At 46.0% G+C, this 17613-nt stretch overlaps 1 protein-coding gene across 1 annotated transcript in view; it reads right to left on the reverse strand.

Annotated features, from left to right (window-relative positions):
- KIF26B (kinesin family member 26B) overlaps positions 1–17613 on the reverse strand; it is a 552553-nt gene that overhangs the window by 101412 nt on the left and 433528 nt on the right. Inside the window, exon 6 of the mRNA XM_033196023.1 lies at positions 2092–2298. Coding sequence (XP_033051914.1) covers positions 2092–2298 — 207 coding nt within the window. The remainder of the gene's footprint in view (positions 1–2091; positions 2299–17613) is intronic.

A 17613-nucleotide genomic window follows, 5' to 3' on the forward strand; every position in this document is an offset into this window, starting at 1 on the left:
CTCCCTTCCTACCCCACTGAATTCGAAGAGTCAAATGCGTTCATGTCTCTGAAATGTCTTAAAAACTGCGAATTTATACAGACATGTAAATTATAAGAACATTGGAAATTTGAATGAAAGTAAGGCATTCTGAAACGAGTGAAACTCCAACACTGAGCATCCTGAGCTCTGGAGCCAAGTGTGAAATGTAAACAAAGGCTAGCAATGAAAATGGCCCCTTTTTCTGAAATAAATCTACAACTCATTAATAGTCCATGCTTCATTTAGGGTCTGCTTTGGAATTCTTACAACTTGTGGAGATCTGCTTCCGAAAAGTTTTAACTGTGTTAATGAAATTATTTGTAGGCCATTTATTAGACCCAATGTCAGGTTTAAATGACCGAGCCCATTGGGTGGTATGCCACACAAAAAATGTAATAAAGAGAGAAACCGTAGAACTTATTCATAAAGTACTTTGTCTTCTTGGGTAAAACTCTTTGGGGAAACCACATGCTCAACTTCTTAATGAATGGAGCCTGTGACATGTGCTACGTGCCCACGGTGTAATATAGGAGCCCGTGAGGACATCACCACCTCCTCTACTCAGATGCAGCCTGGAAGAAATTCACAGAGGCTGCAGATGGTAACTATTTGCACTGTTGTCATCAGGTTCTGCTATAGGTTATTAGTTATTATACTATACACTGTTTAATATAAATCTTGATAAGCACTAGAAACTTATCAGAAGGATGCAAACTCCAGGCAAAGTAGGTCACTATATCCTACCACCTGGGTTATTCATTTCTGCAATCAGTTCTACACGTGTGTCCCTGCTCCCTCCCCCACAGGAACAGGTGCTGTTTGGTGCCGCTTAGAGGCCCATCTTCACCAAAGCTCCAGAGCGAATCCAAATGAGAACAGATATCTACTAGAAGCTTTAGTTGCAGCATCTGGTGAGGTCTGCAGTTCATTGGCTGCCCATGGCTCAGTAACCTTGGTACCCTGGGCCCCCAAGTAGCCTCCCAATTATGCTCACAGTAGATTAATAAAAATGGCCCCAATTCCCCGCCCCAGCCTGGGTGCAAACCCTGTACAATGTAACTCGGAGCTCATCCAATCATTAGACGCAATCTCTTCTCCATCTCATGAAGCTGGGCCAGTAGAATCCAGCAGAGGTGATATTGGGTCAGTTCTGAGCTTAGGCCTCCAGAGGCCTGCAGGGATGGGTCCTGGATACTGCCTTGAAAACTAGCCCAAGCTAGCTTGCTGGATGATGACAGACAATGTGGAAGAGAGACCAGCCGACCTGGTCAAGGCTATTCTAGACCCGTGGAAAGCCATGTGCCTATGGTGTGATATAGCATGCTTTTATTTCACCTGGCTAATATCCAGCCAAGGTCCACAGAGCTGCCTACCCAACCCACAGCTGATCATAGACATAAAAATGAGCGGAGCTCAGACCAGAAGAGCTGCTCAGCTGACCGACGAGCAATAATAAATGCTTATTGTGTTAAGCACTGAATTTTAGGGTGATTTGTAATGCAGCAATTAAGCGAATATAACACCTATCCCTGAGCCTCTCTTCTTCCCCTTCACCCCACTGAGCCAGGCCACAGGATGCATGTCAGCCTTGGTTTCCCTGCCTTGAACTCCGGTTCCTCACTAGGGCTACAGACTTGCCCTCAACCCCGGTGGGCTTATACTGGGTCCTAGGAGATCGCCTGATTCTAATCAGCTCCCTGAAACATTGTTTACCCTTCGTACAATGCCCAGGCAGGAGAGGGTCCTACTAGATCTGTCACCAGCCCCTTGACGCATTGTCCTTGTCCCTTTCTGTTATCTTCCTGCTTCTGTGTGTGATCCACTGACTGGCTCGCACTTCCTGCTCTTCAAGGACATATTTTATTGAAATTCCTGCACACTGATCCTGCCCAAGGTCTGACACCAGTAATTCAAAAGCACTGGACCATTCAATGGAGCTCAGACTGACTCCTGAAGGAACTGGTCCATCCGAATGCTCCAGAAGACACCCTCCCCGCTCAAGGGCCCTTGTGAATGAGTAAACGCGTCTTTAATCAACATTGCCTGAGCCTGAGAGGGGCCGATACCCACCTGGGAGGCATCTTGGGGAAAAACTGCATCGAAGGCAAACATCTTTGGAGGAACCTGGTTGCCTCTCTTTTGGAAGGCGTTTTGACCTCCACAAGTCAGGGGATCGTACAAGGTGATCTGCTTCTTCCGTGGGTCCACCTTTAAGAAAGAGCTGGATTCTGAGGTATCTCGAGCCAAGGTGGAACAGATACGAAGCATGACTTTCACCTGTTAAGAAAAGATGGGCAACAGCATGGATGAAGACAGCCGGGTGTTTTACGAAGGAGCACCCTTGTATACTCTGCGATAGAAATGCACATAGCAGCACTGAACTTTCTCAGGATAAATTATGAGGAAATGCACAGTGAATTAGCGACATCTTCCTGGCTGGGTCATGGGAAAACGGATTTATTTATAATTACCAGGTAGGATATTTTGAAATGCCCATTACTTCAATACGGAGCTGGGACATCATGTTCTTTGTCTTCCTATTAATATAAATTGAATATTAACTGTGCCCTCGTGGCCCAATTACACAGATGAAAAGGCAGCCTGGACCTGCCGAACTACAGGGGCTGGCGTCGTTGCCTTGAAGCTCCCAGATCAATAAACCATGCACATAAAAGTGAGCTCTGTCATTTGCTCCTTGGCTCAGCTCATCAGGACTCTGGGAGACAAAAATCCACAGTTATTAGTGTCATCATTAAAGAACCGTGAAATGGCCTGCTTTTAATGGCCAGCATTCGAAATGTGTTCCAAGGGGCAACAGTGATAGAAGACTGGTCTGCAACGTGTTATTTGGGATCCCATTAAGTGAGTGCAGAGAAGTTGTCATTTCAGAGAATGGAAGTGCATCGCTGGAGGGAGCACGAGGCGCTGCCCTTCAACCCACTTTCTGAGTGACTGAACACTGAGCACCTCTGGTGCCACCACCAACCCCGTCCTGCTCCTGCAGGCAAGTGAGGTGCTGATGGAAATGCACAGTTTGCCTTGGGGTCCTCAGGTGAACAGAAATCAGGCTGAGGCCTCCCACGCATCTGGAAGCTACAGTCCTGGGAAAAGGGACAGCATTTGCTCTAACTGGCTCTCTATTTCTGCGCTGTGAGTTCAGTCCAACAAATGATGGGCACTTTGAGCACCTACTAGGTGCCAGGCACTGTGCTAGGCATGGGGGATGCAAAGATATGTAATGCACAGAGCGGCAGGACAGACAGACACAGACATGGGTAATTTTAGTAATATATGGCAAATTCGGAAGGTATGCACAAGGATTATTTCTCAGTTCCTCTCTCTGCCTTGTCCTCTTTGTCTCATGAGTTGTCAGGTCTGATGAAATCTCTGTCACGCAATTTTGGGGAGGAGGGGTGGTTGTACATTTTTAAATAAAATATTTTCAACATATAGAAATGCTCAGAGAATCATATATGTTGCGCAAGACAGAGATCCTCCTGCCGACCTCGGCTCTCTCTGCTGAGCCATGAGAACTCACGTGCAGCGTGCAAAGCCGAAGGTAAAGAATTCCAAGGGCACTAGGTCCCCAGGTGTCCTGCACTGTGTCCCCGCTCTGCTTGCCTTCTAACTTAAGAACAGAACTCCGTGGAGATCCAGAAGCCGGTGTCCTTGTGGAAGGAGCCCGAGGGTGGGATGCGCTCCACCTCTCAGGGTTTAGATCTTGCTTCTTCCGCTGTGAGGTCATAGAATGATCCCTGCCATTTTCTCTTGTATGCCAGGCCTGTGCTGTCATCTACACGATCTCACTGAATCCTCCCCGTGCTCCAGGGTGTAGGTTTGCCTGTCCGGATTTTACTCATGAGAAAATGATGTTATGTAACTTGCCCCACATCACTGAACCTGTGGGAGGAAGGCTGAACTTGGATCCCACCTCCAACGACTACGCTTCTTCCATCATGCCAGCTGCTGCCTCCCACAAATAGTCACACTTCAGAGCCCCCGTTTCCTCACCTGTACAGTAGGAACAACAATGCCTGCCATATGGGCGGCTGTGCAGATTCAATGAATGGCCATGTAAAGTGCGGAACATGGCCCAGGCTTGTCTTGAACTCCCACCTCTGCCTCCCAAAGCACTGGGATTACAAGCATGGGTGCCACACCCAGCCTCAAGCCTTACCATTAATGCTGTGACAGGAAAATGACAGGATATCATGATCCAGGAGGAGGCAAGTCAAGAGAGGAGGGAGGAAGGGATACAGGACTTGAATGCCCACCACGTGGGCAGAGGTGGGAGTTCAAGGCAAGCCTGGGCAACATGGCGAGACCCCATCTCTACAAAAAGTTAATTAAAAAAAAATAGCCAGGTGTGATGGTGCACGCTCACAGGTGCCAGCCACTCGGGAGGTTGAGGGGGCAGGGTCACTCGGGCTCAGGAGTTCCAGGTTCCAGGGAGCTATGGTCCCGCCACTGCACTCCAGCCTGGGTGACAGAGCAAGAGCTTGTCTCTTAAAAACAGAACAAAACAAAACAAACAAAACAAAATGGCAGGGCACGGTGGCTCATGCCTGTAATCCCAGCACTTTGGGAGGCCGAGGTGGTCGGATCACGAGGTCAGGAGATCGAGACCATCCTGGCTAACACGGTGAAACCCCGTCTCTACTAAAAATACAAAAAATTAGCCGGGCGTAGTGGCGGGCACCTGTAGTCCCATCTACTGGGGAGGCTGAGGCAGGAGAAGGGCGTGAACCCGGGAGGCGGAGCTTGCAGTGAGCTGAGATCGCACCACTGCACTCCAGCCTGGGCAACAGAGCGAGACTCCGTCTCAAAGAAAAAAAAAAAAAAAACCAGCCTATAATCGCAGCACTTTGGGAGGCCGAGGTGGGCAGATCACCTGAGGTCAGGAGTTCGAGACCAGCCTGACCAACATGGAGAAACGCCGTCTCTATTAAAAATACAAAATTAGCTAGGCGTGGTGGCGCATGCCTGTAATCCCAGCTACTCGGGAGGCTGAGGCAGAAGAATCGCTTGAACCCACGAGGTGGAGGTTGTGGTGAGTCGAGATTGTGCCACTGCACTCCAGCCTGGGCAACGAGAGTGAAACTCCATCTCAAAACAAAACAAAACATGATAAGGTCTTAGAACTCCTCGCCCTGGACTCTGCATAGCGTGAATCACAAACAGGATACTGTGGGGGATTCCCGACAGACAGAGCTGGTTATTCAGCACTGGGCCCAACAAGGCTCCTCTTAGTAAAACAGAGTCAAATCTCACACAGCCGCTACATACAGGACAGTAACCACTAGGTGTATCTGCATTCCATTCTGGCAATTTTCTTGTTCACCATGACTTTCTAAGGTCTGATTTCAGTTCCATTCATTCCTATAGATCTGCCCCAGTGACACAGCATGTGTGCTACGAGCGCGTATTCAAATCGCAACTTGTGGAAGGTCCGTGGGTCCTTCAGGCCCCGAGCATGCAAGTCAAGGATGATGCAATGCCACGCAGAGCTGATGGAGCACATGGCCCACTGCTTTTCTATTTCACAATTTTGCACGCAATTTCTGGGTAACTAGAGGTGCTGAATGTAAATATGAGCTAAGCCAGGCGAGGGCCGACAAGGAGAAGCAGGAAAGAAGGGGCTGAATGAGTGAGTCATCGGTCCAGAAGGAACGCTCCTGCAGCTTAACGAAATCCCGAGCCTGCGGCTCATTTTCTGCAGAGAGGCTGAGATCCCAGTTGCTGTTCTGGCCAAAGAGATACACAGTTCTTTAAAAACCCATTGAGCTCCGAGCGGGGGGGAAGCCCACACTCCATTCTTTTTTTGCAATTCATCTAAATAAATGGACATTTTTTCCCTTTAAAGGAAGGAAATTGAGTTTTTCTGCTTCACCTCTTTTGTATCATTATTCCTTTAGTCCAGCACTCCACTTCCTGCTTAATCCACTATAATTAAAGTGCTTAGGAGATGCCACTTGTGATCAAGAAAGTCCCTCGGACTTCTTGCCAGGAGTTCTTGCTTTTGTCACTAACACCCTTTGGTTCCTGGCAACATCCGTTCCTGCCCCGCCTCTCCCTGCCGCACTCCAGAGAGGGCCCAGGCAGCTGTTAACGTGCACGGCCTTCTCCCCAGCTCTCAGGGTCAAAGGGACAGTCACTATTTCACTCCCAAGCATAAACCTGCAGGGAATGGGATCCAGAAAGCGAAAGGAACAGCCTGAGTGGTGGCCAGGATGGCCTGACACCTGGATTCAAGCAAGAAGAGACTGGCATTTCCTGCACCCAAGTCCTCACGGGTGGGGACCCCGCTGTGCCCTGTTTGTTTAATTATTCCATGGATGGAGCGGGACAACCGTTGCTTTGGGCAGCAGTTGTCTTTATGTCCTGCTGATTAATCAGTTCAGCACCTCGTTCTGGACGGCATCATGGGATTGAGGGAGAAAGGAACTGTGAGACACTCACCGAAAGAGGCTGAGCCTCACTCCCAAACTGCACAGACTCTCTATCAACATGGAGGCGATCGCTGCCACACAGCCTGACTGGAGGCTAACGAGGAGTGGCCCTGTCATCACTCCCCGTGACCGCTACACGTGATCACGGCAGACATATTCCTGTTTTTCCCTCATCACAGAGCACAGCCACAGGGTGCACACCCAGGAGGCTCTTCATGGCCTGTTTCTCTACCCAGAAGCTGTCCGGCTAGAGGTTTTCTGCAGACTCTAGGGTTCAGGAGGGCTACAGGCAAATGGGACCACAGGAAGGATCCCTCAGCAATGAGAAAAAGACTGCAGATGGTGAGAAGGTGGCAGGAGCAAGGGAGAGCTCCATCTGTCCTTCTCATGTGCAAGCTTTGTCTCAACTCATTTTGTGGATACCCGCAACGAAGGCCCTCTACAGACACACAGGAACTGAGTCTTGGCCACAATAAATGCCCAGTAAGAGTGTGCAGGTGATGATACATAGTTTTTACCCCTCCAAGATTCTAGGCTACGGAGTTAAATTCACCACTGGCCTCTTCTGACCCCTCATCATCTCTATCTGAACTCCCTTTACACTGAATTTTGAGTTCACAGGTTCTTGAGAATCAGCTCAGTAGAAACTGGTCAAAGTGCAGATGGAGGAACCTAACCAGGAACACCATCTGACATCATTTCTGTCTCAGTCCCAGCAGTGTTAGAATCCTCTCTAAGCCTTCCACATCTAGTCTTCAGTTCCCCCCAAAAAGGCTGGAACTCATTCTCCAAGGTCAATCAGCGGCGAATAAGACAGGGTGATCAACAGGAAGAATGGTGGGAAAAGCAGAAGAAGTAAGATTGCCAGAAGGGATTCTAAAAGCCAAGGGTTCACTGAATGAGACACTCAGCAGAGCCCAACTATGGAGCTGACCAGCAACCAAGGCCAGCGCAGGGTCCTGCTTCCCTGCTGCCGAGGAGGGTGGCAGGGATGGCCGTGCCGGGGTCCCTCCCTCCGGGAGTGTGAGGCGTGGAAGCACGGATCATGGTGTCTCTCAGCCGCCTGTGGGAGAGAGCCAGTGTGTGGGTAAAAGACTGAGCTGAGAGTGCCAGTCACTGCCGAGAGAGCCAGCGTGTGGGTAGAAGACTGAGCTGAGAGTGCCAGTCACTGCCGAGAGAGCCAGCGTGTGGGTAGAAGACTGAGCTGAGAGTGCCAGTCACTGCCGAGAGAGTCAGCGTGTGGGTAGAAGACTGAGCTGAGAGTGCCAGTCACTGCGGAGGAGGGCCGAGGGCAGAAGTACAAGGCAGCGCCATGCTGTCCTGGGTACACACCAGAAGCCCTTCCTGGTTTCCACATGTTTTTGGATGGGATTCAGCTGTAGAGAGAAAAATGTGGAGGGTCCATTGTATCTCCCTGTGTACAGTGACGGAGTGTGGGCACTGCAGTGAGGCAGGAGCAGAGACTGAGTTCTAACCCAAATGTCACCACCATTGAGTGACTGTGTGACCTGAGGTAAGGGCTTTGGCTTCCTTACCGCTTAAAACGGGCCTGTCGTGCAACTTCCCTTGAAGGACAGTTGTGAAGAACCAAAAAGATAACAATATACTATAAAGCCGCATACAGATGTAAAGCATTATTAACTTTCAAGAGAGAAAGAAAGAGGCCGGGCATGGTGGCTCATGCCTGTAATCCCAATACTTTGGGAAGCTGAGGTGGGAGGATTGCTTGAGCCAAGGAGTTCAAGCCTAGGCAATATAGTGAGACTTTGTCTCTACAAAAAATTGTTTACGTTAGCAGAGCTTGGTGGCTCACGCCTGTAATCCCAACACTTTGGAGGCTGAGGTGAAAGGATCGCTTGAGCCTGGGAGGTGGAAGCTGTAGTGAGCTGAGATCGTGCCATGGCACTCCAGCCTGGGCGACAGGGCCAGACCCTGTCTCAAAAAAGAAAAAAAAAGAGAAAGAAAGAAAGAAAGAATGAGAGAGGAAGGGAAGGGGAGGGGAGGGGAGGGGAGGGGAGGGAAGAGGAGGGGACAGGAGGGGAGGGGAATGGAGGGGAGAGGAGGAGAGAGGAGGGAAAGGATGTTGGTTTCATTCTGCAAATTACCTGATATAAAATAGACTTTCTGCATCAAATTCACATCGGAAGTCTTTCTCCTAGTTAAATGTTAAAATTAATGTTAAAAATTAAGGCAACAATTCTTTCATGAACATAAGGCAAGACAGACAAAGAACAAGTACTTTCCCTCCCTCCTTCTCTGACCAAAATTAAAGAATATATGGCCTGCTTACATTTTTGTAAAGGTGACTAATCCATGCAAAATGTGATCTGAGCATCTAAAAGCCAAATGTGATATTGCCCACATGTGATTCCCATCTCTTCTGTCCTGACCAAGCAATGCAGCGGAAGTGTTCTCACTCCTGCTTCGGGTACATTAGTCACTTCAGGAAAATTCCCAACCATTTTAAGTAAGATGATTGGAGAAACAGGACACCTAAACAGTGTACCCTTCTCCACATAGATTCTTCTTAACACCATGCTTTTCTGTTTTTTTGTTTTTTGTTTTGTTTTGTTTTGTTTTATTTTTTGAGACTGAATCTTACTCTATTGCCCAGGCTGGAGTGCAGTGGTATAATCTCAGCTAACTGCAACCTCCACCTCCCGGGTTCAAGTGATTCTCATGCCTCAGCCTCCCGAGTAGCTGGGATTACAGGTGTGCACCACCACACCCAGCTAATTTTTTGTGTTTTTAGTAGAGACAGGGTTTCACCATGTTGGCCAGGCTGGTCTTGAACTCCTGACCTCAGGTGATCTGCCTGCCTCGGCCTCCCAAAGTGCTGGGATTACAGGTGTCAGCCACCGCACCTGGCCCACGCTTTTCTGCTCTACCAAGAAATGTAAGAAATGCAGCAACCTTCCCCATCCTTCCTACTAGGCCATGACATTCTGACAAATCTATCATACAAGATTTCAACGAAGTGCTAGTTTCTAAAAACACACTGCAAGAGATTAAGGGTGCAATTTTCCAGCCATTATTTAAAGAGTCCTTTAAAAAAAAATAATAATAATATAACGTAAGGTTCTATTGCTAGCCCATCAGTGGCACATGGGACTCTGTAAGTATGACTGCTTTCCCTTTTTAATTTACCCAATGTGCCTGCTTAATTTGACAGGAGAGATGGGTAACAATGTTAAAGTAAATTAAAACCAGGTTTTGGGTGGCTGGCAAGATGGCCAAATAGGAACAGCTTGGGTCTGCAGCTCCCAACGAGATCAATGCAGAAGGTGGGTGATTTCTGCATTTCCAACTGAGGTATTCATCTCATTGGGACTGGCTAGACAGTGATGTAGCCCATGGAGGGTGAGCAGAGGCAGGGTGGGGCGTCACCTCACCCGGGAACTACAAGGGGCCAGGGACCTCCCTCCCCTACCCAAGGGAAGCCTTGAGAGACTGTGCTGTGAGGAATGGTGCACTCCAGCCCAGATACCGTGCTTTTCCCATGGTCTTTGCAACCTGCAGACCAGGAGATTCCCTCGGGTGCCTATGCCACCAGGGCCCTGGGTTTCAAGCACAAAACTAGGCAGCCATTTGGGCAGACACCGAGCTAGCTGCAGGAGTATTTTTTTTTCATACCCCAGTGGCACCCAGAATGCCAGCAGGACAGAACTGTTCACTCCCCTGGAAAGGGGGCTGAAGTCAGGGAGCCAAGTGGTCCGGCTCAGCGGATCCCACCCCCACGGAGCCCAGCAAGCTCAGATCCACTGGCTTGAAATTCTCGCTGCCAGCACAGCAGTCTGAAGTCGACCTGGGATGCTCGAGCTTGGTAAGGGAAGGAGCATCCACCATTACTGAGGCTTGAGTAGGCGATTTTCCCCTCACAGTGTAAACAAAGCCACCAGGAAGTTCAAACCACAGCTAGGCAAAGCTGCTGTAGCCAGCCTGTCTCTATAAATTCCTCCTCTCTGGACAGGGCATCTCTGAAGGAAAGGCAGCAGCCCCAGTCAGGGGCTTATAGACAAAACTCCCATCTCCCTGGGACAGAGCACTTGGGCGAAGGGGCAGCTGTGAGTGCAGCTTCAGCAGACTTAAACAGTCCTGCCCGCCAGCTCTGAAGACAGCAGGGGATCTCCCAACACAGTGCTCGAGCTCTGCTAAGGATCAGACTGCCTCCTGAAGTGGGTCCCTGACCCCTGTGCCTCCTGACTGGGAGACACCTCCCTGCATGGGTCAACAGACACCTCATACAGGAGAGCTCCGGCTGGCATCCGGCAGGTGCCCCACTGGGACGAAGCTTCAGAGGAAGGAACAGGCAGTAATCTTTGCTGTTCTGCAGCCTCCACTGGTGATACCCAAGCAAATGATCTGGAGCAAACTCCAGCAGACCTGTGGCAGACAGGCCTGACTGTTAGAAGGAAAACTAACAAAAAAAAAGGAATAGCATCAACATCAACAAAAAGGATGTGCTCACAAAAACCCCATCCAAAGGTCAACAACATCAAAGACCAAAGGTAGATAAATCCACAAAGTTAAGGAAAAACCACCACAAAAAGGCTGAAAATTCCAAAAACCAGAATGCCTCTTCTCCTCCAAAGGATCACAACTCCTCACCAGCACGGGAACAAAACTGGACAGAGAATGAGTTTGATGAATTGACAGAAGTAGGCTTCAGAAGATGGGTAATAACAAACTTCCCCAAGCTAAAGGAGCATGTTCTAACCCAATGCAAGGAAGCTAAGAACCTTGAAAAAAGGTTAGAGGAATTGCTAACTAGAATAGCCAGTTTAGAGAAAAACATAAATGACCTGGTGGAGCTGAGAAACACAGCACGAGAACTTCGTAAAGCATACACAAGTATCAGTAGCCAAATCGATCAAGCAGAAGGATATCAAAAATTGAAGATCAACATAATGAAATAAAGCATGAAGAGAAGATTAGAGAAAAAAGAATGAAAAGGAACAAACAAAGCCTCTAAGAAATATGGGACTATGTGAAAAGACCAAACCTGTGTTTGATTGGTGGACCTGAAAGTAACAGGGAGAATGGAACCAAGTTGGAAAACACTCTTCAGGATATTATCCAGGAGAACTTCCCCAACCTAGCAAGACAGGTCAACATTCAAATTCAGGAAACATAGAGAGCCCCACAAAGCTACTGCTTGAGAAGAGCAATCCCAAGACACATAATCATCAGATTCACCAAGGTTGAAATGAAGGAAAAAATGTTAAGTGCAGCCAGAGAGTAAGGTCGGGTTACCCACAAAGGGAAGCCCAACAGACTAACAGCGGATCTCTCTGCAGAATCCCTACAAGCCAGAAGAGAGTGGGGGCCAATAGTCAACATTCTTAAAGAATTTTCAACCCAGAATTTCATATCTAGCCAAACTAAGCTTCATAAGCGAAGGAGAAACAAAATCCTTTACAGACAAGCAAATGCTGAGAAATTTTGTTATCACCAGGCCTGCCTTACAGGAGCTCCTGAAGGAAGCCCTAAATATGGAAAGGAAAAACCGTTACCAGCCACTGTAAAAACATACCAAATTGTAAAGACCATTGACACCATGAAGAAACTGCTAACGGGCAAAATAACCAGCTATCATCATAATGACAGGATCAAATTCACACATAACAATATTAACCTTAAGTGTAAATGGGCTAAATTCCCCAATTAAAAGATACAGACTGGCAAATTGTATAAAGAGTCAAGACCCATCAGGGTGCTGTATTCAGCAGACCCATCTCATGTGCAAAAACACACATAGGCTCAAAATAAAGGGATGGAGGAAGATTTACCAAACAAATGAAAAAAAAAAAAAAAGCGGGGATTGCAATCCTAGTCTCTGATAAAACAGACTTCAAACCAACAAAGATCAAAACAGACAAAGAAGGGCATTACATAATGGTAAAGGAATCAATGCAACAAGCAGAGCTAACTATCCTAAATATATATGCGCCCAACACAGGACCACCCAGATTCGTAAAGCAAGTTCTTAAGAGACCTACAAAGAGACTTAGACTCCCACACAATAATAGTGGGAGACTTTAACACCCCACTCTCAATATTAGAGCAACAAGACAGAAAATTAACAAGGATATTCAGGACTTGAACTCAGCTCTGGACCAAGCAGACCTAATAGACATCTACAGAACTATCCACTCCAAATCAACAGAATATACATTCTTCTCAGTGTCACACAGCACTTATTCTGAAATTGACCATAGTGGGAAGTTAATGCAAAAGAATGGAAATCATAACAAACCGTCTCTCAGACCACAGTGCACTCAAATTGAACTCAGGATTAAGAAACTCACTCAAAACTGCACAACTACATGGAAACTGAACAACCTGCTTCTGAATGACTACTGGGTAAATAACAAAATTAAGGCAGAAATACATAAGTTCCTTGAACCCAGTGAGCACAAAGACACAACGTGTCAGAATCTCTGGGACATAGCTAAAGCAGTGTTTAGAGGGAAATTTATAGCACTCAATGCCCACAGGAGAACGCAGGAAAGATCTAAAATCAACACCCTAACATCACAATTAAAAGAACTAGAGAAGCAAGAGCAAAGAGATTCAAAAGTTAACAGAAGACAAGAAATAACTAAGATCAGAGCAGAACTGAAGGAGATAGAAACACAAAAACCCTTAAAAAAAATCAATGAATCCAGGAGCCAGTTTATTGAGAAGATTATCAAAAGAGATAGACCGCTAGCTGGACTAACAAAGAAGAAAAGAGAGGAGAACCAAATAGACACAATAAAAAATGATAAAGGGGATATCACCACTGATCTCACAGAAATACAAACTACCATCAGAGAATACTATAAACACCTCTATGCAAATAAATTAGAAAATCTAGAAGGAACGGATAAATTCCTGGACACATACACCCTCCCAAGGCTAAACCAGGAAGAAGTTGAATCCCTGAATAGACCAATAGCTAGGTCTGAAACTGAGGCAGTAATTAATAGCCTACCATCTGAAAAAAGCCCAGAACTGGACAGATTCACAGCCAAATTCTACCAGAGGTACAAAGAGGAGCTGGTACCAACCCTTCTGAAACTATTCCAATCAATAGAAAAAGAGGAACTTCTCCCTAATCCATTTTATGAGGCCAGCATCATCTTGATACCAAAACCTGGCAGAGACACAACAAAAAAAGAAAATTTCAGGCCCATATCACTGATGAACATCGATGCAAAAATCCTTAATAAAATACTGGCAAACTGAATTCAGCAGCACATCAAAAAGCTTATCCACCACGTTCAGGTTGGCTTCATTCCTGGGATGCCAGGCTGGTTCAACATACACAAATCAATAAATGTAATCCATCACATAAAGAGAATCAATGACAAAAATCACATGATTCTCTCAATAGATGCAGAAAAGGCCTTCGATAAAATTCAACACTTCTTCATGCTAGAAACTCTCAATAACTAGGTTTCTCTAAATAATAAGAGCTATTTATGACAAATACACAGCCAATATCATACTGAACGGGCAAAATCTGGAAGCATTTCCTTTGAAAACAGGCACAAGACAAGGATGCCCTCTCTCACCACTCCTCTTCAATACAGTGTTGGAAGTTCTGGCCAGGGCAATTAGGCAAGAGAAAGAAATAAAGAGTATTCAAATAGGAAAAGAGGAAGTCAAATTGTCTGTATTTGCAGATGACATGATTGTATATTTAGAAAAGCCCATCCTCTCAACCCAAAATCTCCTTAAGCTGATAAGCAACTTCAGCAAAGTCTCAGGAAACAAAATCAATGTGCAAAAATCACAAGCATTCTTATACACCAGTAACAAACAGAGAGCCAAATCATGAGTGAACTCCCATTCACAATTGCTACAAAGAGAATAAAATGCCTAGGAATACAACTTACAAGGGATGTGAAGGACCTCTTCAAGGAGAACTACAAACCACTGCTCAAAGAAATAAGAAAGGACACAAACAAATGGAAAAACATTCCATGCTCATGGGTAGGAAGAATCAATATCGTGAAAATGGCCATACTGCCCAAAGTAATTTACAGATTCAATGCTATTCTCATCAAGCTACTGTTGACTTTCTTCACAGAATTAGAAAAAAACTACCTTAAATTTCATATGGAACCAAAAAAGAGCCTGTATAGCCAAGACAATCCTAAGCAAAAAGAACAAAGCTGGAGGCATCATGCTACCTGACTTGAAACCATACTACAAGGCTACAGTAACCAAAACAGCATGGTACTGATACCAAAACAGATATATAGACCAATGGAACAGAACAGAGGCCTCAGAAATAACACCACTCATCTACAACCATCTGATCTTTGACAAACCTGACAAAAACAAGAAATGGGGAAAGGATTCCCTATTTAATAAATGTTGTTGGGAAAACTGGCTAGCCATATGCAGAAAACTGAAACTGGACTCCTTCCTTACACCTTATACAAAAATTAACTCACGATGGATTTAAGACTTAAACGTAAGACCTAAAACCATAAAAACCCAAGAAGAAAATCTAGGCAATACCATTCAGGACATAGGCATGGTCAAAGACTTCATGACTAAAACACGAAAAGCAGTGGCAACAAAAGCCAAAATTGATAAGTGAGATCTAATAAAACTGAAGAGCTTCTGCAGAACAAAAGAAGCTATCATCAGAGTGAACAGGCAACCTACAGAATGGGAGAAAATTTTTGCAATCTACCCACTGGACAAAGGGCTAATATCCAGAATCTACAAGGAACTTAAACAAATTTACAAGAAAAAAACAGCCCATCAAAAAGTGGGCAAAGGACACAAATAGACACTTCTCAAAAGAAAACATTTATGTGGGCAACAAACATGAAAAAAAGCTCATCATCACTGGTCATTAGAGAAATGCAAATCAAAACCACAATGAGATACCATCTCATGCCAGTTAGAATGGTGATCATTAAAAAGTCAGGAAACAACAGATGCTGGAGAGGATGTGGAGAAACAGGAACGCTTTTACACTGTTGGTGGGAGTGTAAATTAGTTCAACCATTGTGGAAGACAGTGTGGTGATTCCTCAATGATCCAGAACCAGAAACACCATTTGACCCAGCAATCCCACTACTGGGATTATAATTTATAATTCCAAAGGATTATAAATCATTCTACTATAAAGACACATGCACACGTATGTTTACTGTAGCACTGTTCACAATAGCAAAGACTTGGAACCAATCCAAATGCCCATCAATGATAGACTGGATAAAGAAAATGTGGCACATATACACCATGGAATACTATGCAGCCATAAAAAAGGATGAGTTCATGTCCTTTGCAGGGACATGGATGAAGCTGGAAACCATCATTCTCAGCAAACTAACACAGGAACAGAAAACCAAACACTGCATGTTCTCACTCATAAGTGGGAGTTGAACAATGAGAACACATAGACACAGGGAAGTGAACATCACACACTGGGGCCTTTCAGGGGGTGGGAGGCTAGGGGAGGGATAGCATTATGAGAAATACCTAATGTAGATGACAGGTCAGTGGGTGCAACTAACTACCATGACATGTGTATACCTATGTAACAAACCTGCACATTCTGCACATGTATCCCAGAACTTAAAGTATAATAATAATAATTTTTAAAAAAACAAATTTTATAAAAGGAAAAAGTATGAATATTTTTATGGTAAAATTTGTATAAATGATCTAAAATTACTTCTTCCAAAGGAAGATCTTTTTGATTCCATATGATTGAAAGGTTCCAGAACTTTTTTGGGAGACCAAAGGAGTCATATTCCAGATGGCAATGATCGTGGAGGTGTCGCATAACTCCAATGCCAGGAAATACAGGGGACAACCAAGAAGGCTGTGATCCCTCAATTCAGAGGGAGCTTTTAAACGGATTTTACAAAGCCATTGCTCCATCAACCCATAGTTACCATTACAGAATCACAGACGCATGCAAGGACCCCAGAGATTCTGAGCACTGTTTGGTTATGAGTTACAGAACAAAAGTAAATTGGCTTACATTTCTTTGCCCAAACAAAACACAGAATAATAATCCTGCATGACACATTCAAAGATCAGGGGGCTTTATTTACCTGGAGAAAGTCCAGAGCCACATGATTCCACTCTGAGTTTGGGGGAGGGAGGGCAGATGAGGGGGCTGAGGTGCCCTCCAAGTCTACTTTGAGGCAGCGACTGCTCCTTGTTGACCAAATCAATCAATCATCCATCAGCCACACCACCACAACTTCTTTACAAGTTTTACAAATCTTACAGTTTATAAAGACCTTTCTCATATCTTACTTCCATTTGGTTCCCCATAACTGCTTTGTTAAGGAAATATGATTCTAATGATTATTACCATGTTTCCTATTTTGAGGCTACAGAGATTGGCTTGCTTAAAGCCAACTGCCTGGCGAAGGGCCCTGGCCCCGGACTGCTCTTCCCTCCAATGAGCATCTTGGCTAGTAGCCAGAGCGGAGCCACCTCTCAGGAGACTGGGACGGACAGTGGGGCTTGGGCCTGCACCCTGGGCGGCTGGCTTCTCAGAGGTGCCACTGGGTGAGCCCCGTGGTGCCAGACAGCAAATAATGAGCAGCAATGCCATCAGAGAGGGAAGATTTACATTATTAAAAACTGGGCCAGGAAAGGTGACAAGTGGTGGCACAATAAAGCTAAGTGTGAGGGAGCATGTGCAAGATGGGAGAATGGAGCCCGGTAATGAGATGTACTCAATAAAGAAGTGCTTTGGGGAGCGGAGGGGGAAGGAAATTCCCTAAAGCTCTTCATCAACACACGTCTGTCACCAGGCAAGCCCAGCAAGGGACTGCATGCTGGAGGGAGGGAGTTGAAACCAAGGAAGAAAGCCCTTCCCCGTGAGGCACTGCTAATGGTCGGCAGGCTTAGGGGGCCAGGTCCCCCCACCAATTAGCAGGCGTGGGACACGGCTGGCCAGGCTGCAAGGATGGAGACAGACACATATCAGGGGCTGGTCTGTCAGAAAGGATCGGGACTCTGACAGTGGCCTAGTTAGAAGAGGCCCCATCCTTAAGCTTGTGGTATCAGTGAACTTATTTTAAATGGATGAGCGGGTGTAAAGATGCGTCCAGAGACAGGCGTTCTCAGGTGTGAATGAAGTGGGGTGTGGGATTCTGAGGCATGCCTGATG

Source organism: Trachypithecus francoisi, unplaced genomic scaffold (assembly GCF_009764315.1).
Source record: "Trachypithecus francoisi isolate TF-2019V2 unplaced genomic scaffold, Tfra_2.0 Lachesis_group5, whole genome shotgun sequence".
NCBI classification, from domain to species: Eukaryota; Metazoa; Chordata; class Mammalia; order Primates; family Cercopithecidae; genus Trachypithecus; species Trachypithecus francoisi.